The sequence below is a fragment of the Sinohyriopsis cumingii genome, chromosome 17 (assembly GCF_028554795.1).
Source record: "Sinohyriopsis cumingii isolate HCF-2022 chromosome 17, ASM2855479v2, whole genome shotgun sequence".
NCBI lineage: Eukaryota > Metazoa > Mollusca > Bivalvia > Unionida > Unionidae > Sinohyriopsis > Sinohyriopsis cumingii.
Window position 1 is genome coordinate 65,378,461 of NC_142977.1, and position 11,828 is coordinate 65,390,288.

Here is an 11,828-nt window from a genome sequence, read left to right on the forward strand (position 1 = left end):
TTGTATAACATTATTGATGGCAATTCAGACTACATCCACATATTCAGGCCTAGTCCCTAATTCACATATTCAGACATAGTCCCTAATTCACATATTCAGGCACAGTCCCTAATTCACATATTCAGGCATAGTCCCTAATTCACATATTCAGACATAGTCCCTAATTCACATATTCAGACATAGTCCCTAATTCACATATTCAGGCACAGTCCCTAATTCACATAGGCACAGTCCCTAATTCACATATTCAGGCATACCCTTAATTCACAAGGAACATGGAAAAATAAGTATTTGTAAGCAGATAACTTTAATGTAACATGTGTTCCACTCTCTACATGACTCACAAGAACACATGTACAATATATAAGGTTCTTTCAGTGATGTGTTTTAAAATGTATAAAACCAGGTACATGTATATACAATTCATTACATTTCATATCAGTTTACTTACATATGTTGCCACAAATCAGGTTTAATAAAATCAAAGATTCATGTATTAGCATAAAGTACAGGGATCTTTTGTAAGAACAGTCAACATCAGTAATGTGTCCTCAGCACTATGCTCTGTTTACATAACAACTGAAACAAAAGTCAAAACATGACTAGGCATACCCCACCTAATGAAGATACCTGGTTATACAAGACAACATCAGTAAATCATTTTTGTTTTCATCCTGAATAAATGCAAGTGCCAGAAAGCTTATATAACCCTCATTACAGTCACTATCACTGAAGGCTTTACCAAATGCAGATATATGTGTTTTGGTTAGATTCTCAAACACTATTACTTATACAATTGTGAAAAAGTACATGTGCATATATCCTGCAGAACATTACACCACCCAACCATTTATTCACACTCCTTGAATCATGTAGATTTTGTATTTAGGTCAGTTTCTGGATTACACTAGGGCACTGGGGGAGGGGATGGAGGAGGTGAAATAGGAGATGTTTACTACAGAAGTGGTGGCAGAAATGTTCCAAAAATCAGGGATATGGGTTAAAGGGCTGTCTGACATGGAACCTTGTCTACCAGTCCTCTGCATCAATTCACCCCAACCAAGGATGCATTATTGCTTGTACTTTCATGAATAACCAGTTTATGCAAGCATTGAAGGAATATAAACAAATAGTATGTCACAGTGACCAACTTTTGCTAGTGAACAGGTCAGTTTCTGTAACATGGCTGCTTTCATACTCACAAAAACATATATCAACATACCTCCTGATGAATTTTATGCACCATGCCAGAAAAGGAACTTATGACCAAATTTTAATGCTCAAGTGATCGTCTACACATTTTATGTTAAGATGAATTTCTGTGACACTGCACCTAGCATGCATACATACATACATACATACATACATACGCATGCACGCACACACCATACGCAAGCACACACACACACACACACACACACACACACATACATACATACACACATACATACATATACATATGCACACATCCTGAAGAGTCCAAATGCACTATGCTAAATGTAGGCCAATTATATTACACTCAAGAGATCATGTACCCTCTTTACATGCTGGTTAGTTTTGGGGTCGCTGTTGCTTGTACTATCATGAAAATATATCTGTATGCATCATAAGGAATACAATATCACAATATCAAAAGCTGGTTACTGTGACCTGTTTATCGTGCAACTTTTATGTTTAGGTTTGTCTGTGACACTTGTTCCTTGCAGAGTCATGAAACTACTTGGTCCACTCTGTAGGCTTCCTGCATCTCTATTTCAAAAATCATTGGTTACCATGATGTGATTTTCAGATTACAATGACAACATATCCTACTTTCGTTTTCTTTCATGCGTTTCACTCTTGATTGTACAGTCATGAAACTTGATATAAGCATGTATCCTGAAGAGTGCTAGACAGCAAACGATGGTCACTGTGATCTACTTTATACACTTCATTGATTCGTAACTCTTTTGGGTGGATTTGCAAACTCTTGGACCCTGTTGTTTGCATTGCCATCAAACTGACTAGGAGTATGCAACTTGATGATTGGTACATCATCAATACAAAGAAATATAAGGTGTCAGAACAAATCTGTGCCGGTCAGCTTTGCTGTCTTCTGGCAGTTTTGTTCCTCAATCACTATCATTCTCATTTCCATGTAAGGACAACATGAGACATGTCCACCTAGAACAAAATTTGCCATCCCTTAGTGTCCTTTATACACTGGTGTCATGTCCATTGTTTACAAGGCTATAAGTTTTATACATCATGAAAATAATAATTACACTTTATATAAACTTACCTGTATATTCTGACATGCCACTCTGGGGTCTAAACTACTGTAGACATGTACAAAGCAAATGGGGCATATCCTGCAGCCAAATGGTTATATTTTCAACTCTGTTCACACCAAAATATTTTGTTAGTTTACGACTATCTGCTTAATGAAACATCAAATACATACATGGTACAGTTAATGAGCAAAACAAAAACACACCATTAACCTTCTTAAAGAAAGGTTTTTATAAACAAAAACCTACAAGTGATAACCAGGTTTATATACAGGTAAATAACAGCTTATACAGGTAAAGACGAGACTCCAAGAGCTTCATAATCAAGTGGCTTTAAAAACCTCATCTACATAAAGAGGTGGTCACTAGTAGATGTATCCACTACAACACAGGAATTTATCTCGGGGAAATAAGAAATGAGGCTTAGGTCTATCGTTCTGAAAAATTAAACTACAAAATAATTTTTGAGAGCAAATTACACAAATTGTGAATTCTTCATGGTTTTAAGTATTCCAAATAAGAAAAGGGTTAATTATTAGCTACTGTCAAGGACCATACAAATATATATGAAATGGTTTTACTGTGTCATAGATAAAGAATGGTGTTATAAACAATGTGTTTATTGAACCAACTCCTCTCAACCATAAGGTTGAATGTCTTCTTAACGCAAACATCAGTCTCCCTAGATCTTATGAATTTCTCTGTAGACTAAGTACCACCACTCTTACATTGTACAACTACTATTATCATGCAATGCAAGAGAAGACAGAGATTCTAAATACTGGCCTCTCAAAATACAGCTGTCTTTCAAGGCTGAAAAAATCCACTGAGAGGTCAGCAAAATACAACTTAAAATTACACGATATGGCGATACATGTATAACAGTGTTTCTCAAACATTTTTGTCTTGCGGCGCACCAAAAAAATCTAACAAATTTCACGGCACACCTGTATAATGGGCTGCATGTATTTATTATTACACTATTATTATAATTAGAGCGATCGAGTTCTCCCAAGATCTCGCACAAGTCTCGCGTTGCAAAAGAAAGTAATGAATGACAGACTGACAGTTTTCGTTTTTATATATGTTACTTTTTTTAACTTTTGCGACATTGATTTACCATTTAATTTTTCAATATGTTCAAGGTTTCAAAACGCTAGCAATTTCAAATATTTTAAAACAACCATGGCACACCTGCAAATCTCTCGCGGCACACTAGTGTGCCATGGCACACAGTTTGAGAATCACTGATGTATAATCTTATGGCAATCCTTTCTTGCTGTCTAGAGTGTGAAGAATTAATTAAAATGTCAACTAAACTTTAAATTTTGTATATGAATCTAGTCTCCCATTATTAATCCTGAGTGCTGCTTTAAGAATCACACTGCATTTACCCAAGAACTTTTCAAAACATGTGAAGTCACTAGGGAGCTGGGGAGAGGCTTAGTGGAATAATACTGTTAGTTTTTCAGAAAACATTAAATCAATATATCCAACACATACAATCTGTAATTACTCTGCAATTCTGCTTACACAAGGCAAGAAAATATCCCTCCTTTATTGTAGAAATGCAATGAGATCAACAGTACTCACGTGCTCAGCAAACACAACCAATGCTCCAAACTGGGGTGCTATATCAAACACAAAACCAGAGTTTTCCCAGAAACCCGTGATTGATCCTTCATTTCCTGTGTAGAAAAATATTGGTCCCTTTCCTGGATTCCACCATTTGTCTGAAATGAAAAACAAATTGCAGAAAAAATTTAAATATAATTATACTAGGTAAAATGCATATATTGCAGAATTCCCTAATCCAGTTCTTCTGTAACCTGGCCACCTTCTGTAGACTGGTCTCTCTCTAAACTGGTCACATTCCCACATAATGATCCCTCTGTAAACTGATCACATTATTCAGATTTGCAACATCTTATGGACAAAATGTTATTATGCTCATTAATTGGTCCAAATTTTTCACTTCAACAGTCTCCAGTCCTAGAAAATTTCAATGTATTATCATAAATGGGGTGGGAGGTGGAAACAAAATAATGAGTATCAGTAAGTACATATTTTAGGGACATTTTGCACACACATCAATGAGTATTTCAGACCATTACATAGAATGTATCTCTTACATAAAATGATTCTTTTGTCGTAGTCAGGACATCCTTGCTCTCAATGTAACATTTACAGAATAATAACTGAGGTAATGATACAACTTCCTGTACTGAACTGAATTTATATATTTTTTTACAATAAAGCCTCCCCCCTGAATTTTTCAGTTTCTTAGAAACCCACACTTGAATGCAACAAAGCACATACTGGGAAACTAATGATACTTTTGATTGTGTAACATAATGTAGCCTTTGATGGAGATATGTATGATGTGGAAAGAAACAAAGATAATTAAAAGAAGTTTAATTTTATTTAAAATTATACTAGCACCTTAATCAGAGAAAACTTAACAAAAGTGAATTAACAAGCTTTGATGACTTCAAATTAGCCTGTTCCTCAGTGTAAAGTTCTGATCATAGTTATGTCCCTCCATAAAAATCCATCGTTATAGTGTTGTCTATTAAAATAAAGTCCTAAGTATATTGCCATCAGTTAGTATAAAGCCTGCTTTATAATACTGCATATGTCTATAAAGCCCTCACTATATTGTTGTCATCATTGTAAAGCCCTCATTATACTGTTGTCATCATTGTAAAGCCCTCACTATATTGTTGTCATCATTGTAAAGCCCTCACTATATTGTTATCATTGTTATTCCCTCATTATACTGTTGTCATCATTGTAAAGCCCTCACTATATTGTTGTCATCATTGTAAAGCCCTCACTATATTGTTGTCATCATTGTAAAGCCCTCACTATATTGTTGTCATCATTGTAAAGCCCTCACTATATTGTTGTCATCATTGTAAAGCCCTCACTATACTGTTGTCATCACTGTAAAGCCCTCACTATATTATTGTCATCATTGTAAAGCCCTCACTATACTGTTGTCATCATTGCAAAGCCCTTACTATCTTGCTGTCATCAGTGTAAAGCCCTCACTATATCCATAATTGAGTCTGTAACTCCAGTATGAATGAGACTGTGCCAGGTGGACATGATCTTCCCAAGACTCAAGGTCAAGATTAAAGTGCAATGATGACTTGTGGGAATGTTTGAATCATTTCTTCTGACCACCTTGAGATCATTTTCTCTCCTTCAGAGGGCCCCAGAGTGACGAGTGGTCTAAAGCACTCACCATTACAGATCACTGCCATGTCACCTCTGTCTGCGTGGGTTCAAGTCTCTGATTCAGCCAATGAGGGCATGTGAGAAAGCTTGCCCTTAGCTTCTCCTAGGTTGAAGGTTCTTTCAGGGGTTTTCCCAAGTTCATTCTCCACCATTTATACAGGTGCCATGTATAGCCTATCTTGTGCTGAAAAATGGCATTAAACCCTACAACAACAACTCTCCTTCAGATCACCACAGGTTATCTTCTTTGGTAGCCACACTTCTGACATCATGGGAATGCGGCCTGCCCATCTGATAAACAGAGTGTGGATGCTTGGAACATCTACCTATATAAGAACCTCAGTGTCTGCGACCCTGTCCTGCCACATTACCCTCAGGCACCCCTTGTGATGGTTGTTCAGCTGCTTGGCATGGCACCTGTACGCTGTCCAGATTTCACAAGAATACAGCTGGGTTAGCATGGCATCTGTACACTGTCCAAGTTTCACAAGAATACAGCTGGGTTGGCATGGCATCTGTACACTGTCCAGGTTTCACAAGAATACAGCTGGGTTGGCATGGCATCTGTACACTGTCCAAGCTTCACAAGAATACAGCTGCATTAGCATGGCATCTGTATGCTGTCCAGGTTTCACAAGAATACAGCTGGGTTGGCAACACATTGGTTTTATATGTAGACTTAGGCCTCTATGCTCTCACAACTTTGCACACAGTATGAAAAGGCAACACTTTATAATTTTCTGGTATTGGTTTCATCATCAATGTGGACTGCAGGGAGAGGCGAACTTGTCCAATGTCAGGAGGTTTTGGCCATTTACTGTGATGGCAGAATTTATCTATTGCTTTCCAGGTGCAGGTCGGTGCATCACCTCTGTCTTCTTGGTATCGACTGTGAGACCAAATTTACCATAAACTGCAGAGAAATGGTTAACACTGCTACCCAGCACAAAGCACTCAAAGGGATGCCATCATTTTTTGCACAATGTATATATAAATGGTTTTCTTGTCTTTCACTAATTTGTATCTGTACAGTGTGTTTATGTGTGTGTGTGTGTGCTGTGCAGATTCTACAGATTAGGCAACAATAACAAAGAAACCATATAAAAAGCGTGTAACCTCGCTTATAAGACAGTAGTTGTGGTCCATAGAACCCTATCGTGTTATAAACCGAACTATATTATAACCAACCAAGTCAGTTTGCTGAAGAAAATTATGCATTTAGGGGCCATCCATTTTTAGTACGTACACAAAAATCTGGCAAAGGTTGACCCCACCCCCACTCCCTGTACACATGCATACTTTTTTACACCCCCTACCTGCGTATGTATACTTGACGCCCCCACCCCACCCCCGAATTCAATAGAACAGCCTATATTTAATCCAAGCAGAAACAATCAAGGATTAATAATATTAATGTGTTTAATAAAACAGATAGTCCATCAACCTTGAATGTCTGGCTGCATCAAAGAAATAACCTGCGTAACTTTAAAGACTTTGTCTAGTGTCTGCTAAAATCTGAACGCTGACTGAACAAAGTCAAACAGGTTACGTAGTAGACAAATTATTATCAAGGTTTCACCCCCCCCATTTCCTATGCGTGCTACATTATCAGCAGACACCCCATACACAAGCGTATCAATCTGGGATACCCCCCTCCATGCATACATACTAATGGACAGCCCCTTACCTAAAATATGGCAGGCAGGGGATGGGTAATAAAAGCTGACACTAAAATATGTGCTTTTGAATAAACAAAGACAAATTAGTTGGGAAAACACTTGTATATTGACAACTTAGATTTGTGTAGTGCAATCCATAATCCATTAAGTACTATACTTATATATAATACGTTCATGAATTTGAGTATAGATCACATGTTATAAACTTCATGTATCATGTACTCAGTTTCATTTGAAGTTTCAGCAAAACAATTTTTGTCTGGGTACATTTTGAAAACAAAAGGAATTAGCCATCAATTGTAGCAGTCACTTTTCCTGCCTTCAAAGGTTGGTTGATTGATCTCCAGGATTTTAGGGGGTTCCTGGTGGCAGAGTGTTGCTGCCTTCCACGCATTTATCAGGACTTTTTTTAAAAAAAGAAGGCCAACAGACGACGAATAAACAGGTGTTCTGACAGGGATTGCTACAGAAAATATGAATGTTCTAAAGGATTTAATTCTATGGGTGAAATGAAGAGGAATTTTACCTACCATCCACATACAGAGATCAATCAAAATAAATATTTTAATTACTAGTGAGAGGCCGATAATCAGATACTACTTCATCCAAAAGATCCATTATAAGATAGTGCCTCATCTGGTTCATCTACACTACCAGAAATGTCATTTAAAAAAATACTGATATCTCACAGCATACAGTACTCAAACCAGATATCAGAATAAGAGGATCATGATACAACAATGCACTGTTAAGATGGTTTGTCAACATGAACCAAGAATTTGTGCATTAGTGCATTTTATATAAAGTTTGCATCTTCCTTTCACGATGCCTATAAATTTCTTCACTCCAAACCCAAGGTTGGATATACAAGTTTAAACAGTCAATAATGTCAGGGAAGAAAATTGCCAGATGATATACTTTGAAGGCAGTAAGGAAAATAATCGCAGTTTGTGATGTTGGTGAAGCCCAGCGTGATCCCTGAATAAACATTTTGCATGTTTTAGTCGTACTTTATTTTTTAGTACGAGAAAAATAATAAAAATGAAATTGCAGGAGCCACACCACAAACTCTTATGTTAGAATTTATACATGATCTCTTCCCCCAAAATGATAATCAACTCTTTTACATGTTACTTTTGGTACTTTTAAGAAAGATTTTTTTGTATATGAGAAAAGTAAATATATATGAATTTTCAAGATTCACTCAACAACGATGCTATATCGGAATTCATGTTATAACGGAGCATTCTATAAGCGGGGTCACACAATATATATATATATATATATATATATATATATATATATATATATATATATATACATATACTGGTATTCAATGAAGCTCAAGTATGTACACAGAAAGAATTATCTATCAGCTTCTAATAACTCTGATGTCCCTATCTAGTCCTCCACTGTAGACTGTAAAGTCAGTCTGTACACATGCAAATATCATGCCTTACCATGTTATATACATGCATGCATCCATCCTAACATACAGTAACATACATGCATGAATACATACATTCATACATACACACATATACAATCCCATACATATATACCTCATTTTCTTATTATTACAACACAGACATTTCCACAGTTTCAAAAACATAAATATATGTGTCTGATTACAGTTGCATTTATAAAAAATAGTTCCATCAGAGGAATTCAGCTTATCATAAAAGTGAATGTAATAAAAACTATTTTGGGCAGAGATCTGGGTCCAAGTACATACCGCAAACCACCACAGACTAATGCAAACCACCCCAAACCTACCATGTAACTACCTTTAAAATGTATTATACTGCTAATTAATCTTTCAAAATGTTTTACAAGAACAAAATGTGAACTTATCTAATAATATGAGAAGAACATTTACAATGATACTGCTAATTTTAGACTGAGTCCAATTTATAGCTGTAAAAAGTTGTTATCATATGAGTATTTCTTTTCTAATAATCATTAAACATTCCTTATATTCATGATAAAATTCACTGGCAAACTTCCCATTCTTCGAACATCGTTTTCAAAGAAAATTACAAATAATTTATGTGCTGCTATATGGCACAATTATACTGTATTTTAGTCACTCAAATAGTCTTAAAATTCATATAGAGCAAGAGATATTTGATTATATTTGATTATATTAGTAACTAGCTATGATGTCATAGCCTCAAGGTCCACAAATCTGAGGTACTAATATTAGTACCTCACTTGTATTAAGTAACTAGATGTGCACTTTTGTCTTCATAATTGTTATTTATTCCACATAAAGTTTGATTGTGCTGATGATTGCTATCTAAATCATTTGTTTAAAAATGTTTATTGTTTTTCCGTTTTTGTTATTCTAAGTTACATATTAATTTAAGAGTCTACAATTTTAACTAGCAATTCCATACCTGAACTGCTTGTATGGGAAGGAGAGGTTATGGAAACAGTGTTTGACAACATATTTATTATTTGCTGGATTTTTGAACAGATGTACTGCAAATTTTAAGTTTTCATAAAAGCATGCCCCCTTCCCATGAAATTTAGTAATGAAATTTAAATCATGTGGACAAATTCATTCTGCATAAAGCTTCTGAGACCAAGATATTGAATACAATTCATCACATGATGGTCATCAGCAAATTACACGTCGACAGACCAGTTAGAAGCAATTTTGATTTCGAACTCTATGTTCAATTCAAATGAATTTTGTTTTCAGTTTTGCCTTCTTGTCTAGTTGTACAGTACATCATAAATGTTCAGTGGGAAATAAATCATTGTATCTACCACTTCAATCTACCATTTCATATCATCTGCTCAGAAGAAGACAGCAAAACATCTATTTTACATTTTTATTTGATGTAAAAAGCAGAGATAACAATATTTTTAACAAGACAGATTAAATGCAATAACTAGTCTTTACATAAGATTAAAACTTTCACACACACACATACACACACACATTAGTTACATGTCAAAGTGGTCCCTCATGCAAAACAAACACAAATACACTGCCTTTCGTATAAACGTGTACAATAAAAATAATGAATTATAATCAGTGTATCATCATGAATGATTTAAGGAGAAGCTATAATTATTATAGTGTCTGACACTCGACTGAATATAAAATATGGATAAGACATCTTTTACATTCGTATATATATACATGGCAGTCAATCCACTCCCCTTTAAAATGTTAATGTTCTGCATTGCAAAGAGCAAAACACTCAAATTAAGGAAAATATTACAGAAAAAAAATACATTCAATTTAATAGTCAAAGTTACTCCCCTGTCAATTCATTCAAATTGCATTTGCTTTTTCCACTTGTTGGTCTTTTCCATTGGTTTGGCTTTCTAGCAAAGTTCTTAGCACTATTTGAAACAGAAAAAAAATCTGTTTGTTGAAATTATTTGTTATGTTATGCTCTCTGTTTTCAAATTCTGGAAAATTTCTTTGCATTTCTTGTGAATAAGTACCCGGTCACTCATCTCTGTTACTGACACATGAAACTGTTGTACAAAAACATGCACATGATCAGATTCATTTGAGATTTTCAGATTTATCTGAGCACAATTGAGTACTGTTGTAAAAACAGCACATATTTAGATTCATTTGAGATTTTCAGATTGATCGATTGAGTAACAAAGGTTACTTTAAAGTTTGTTTTTCTTCATTTTCAATTTAAAGCAACTGTACTATATTATAAATAAAAGTAACCCACTGAACCCCTGCATGACTGTTAATAGCACATGTTTTTCTGAAAATCTCATTTGTCTATTTATAGTAAATATCTCACTATAAGTGTTGTCACCTGAAAATAATGCCTGGATAAATTTAAAAATAGCACAGAAAGGACAACAGGTGAAGAATCTCAGACGCATGTTCTAAATTTAGTTTTATGTTCCCATAAACATTTTAATTATGTCAATATACAACATGTCAGTTGTACACATTTAAGTTAATGTGCGTTCTATTCCCGTTTTTATCTGCTTCCTCACATTATAGTGAAAGACCCTCGAAAATAGATTACACTAACGCCTACCTTGTATTAAATAACGCTGCTTAAACGTTTTCTGTCCATATGACATGAAGTTAAAATGATCAAGCAACTGATCAAAATACTTTTCTACGTAAGGAACTGGCTGTCCACACACGAAACCCACAAATAATACAGCAAAAAGACACGTCAAATACACCGTACGAGCCATTGTTGCACATGACATGACATGTGATAACACCTTGGCTGCTGTTCTTCAATCCGGTCATAAGGAATAAGGTTGCTGAAACGGATAAATTAGTTACTGCAACAAAAAACAAAAAAGATTAACATAACTGTATCTATATAACATCACATAAAATGAGAGGGCATACAATGTACAGAAAATAAACTTACAATATTTCAAATTAAAATTTAATATAGATTTTATTATGTAAGTGTGATTTACTTAATTAACCAGGCTGGTGTAACATACCATCATATATGCTTGGTCTGTTAATTGCACAACCATATGCGAACTAGCAATAAAGCATGTATTTCCAATTACCTATATAATACTTGCATAGAAAAGAAGAAGAGGGAAAATCCAGTTGCTTAATTGTTCCATATATATATATATATATATATATATATATATATATATATATATA

The 11,828-nt window shown here is 35.0% G+C and overlaps 1 protein-coding gene across 1 annotated transcript; it reads right to left on the minus strand.

Annotated features, from left to right (window-relative positions):
* Positions 1-3,812: 3,812 nt before the first annotated feature.
* LOC149779129 (dipeptidyl peptidase 2-like) lies at positions 3,813-11,424 on the minus strand. The gene is made up of 2 exons (XM_089938567.1): positions 11,224-11,424; positions 3,813-4,003 (listed from the first exon to the last, which is right to left on the minus strand). The coding sequence occupies exons 1-2, from the start codon at positions 11,402-11,404 to the stop codon at positions 3,828-3,830; spliced, it is 357 nt and encodes a 118-aa protein (XP_089794693.1). The 5' UTR covers positions 11,405-11,424; the 3' UTR covers positions 3,813-3,827.
* Positions 11,425-11,828: the final 404 nt, after the last annotated feature.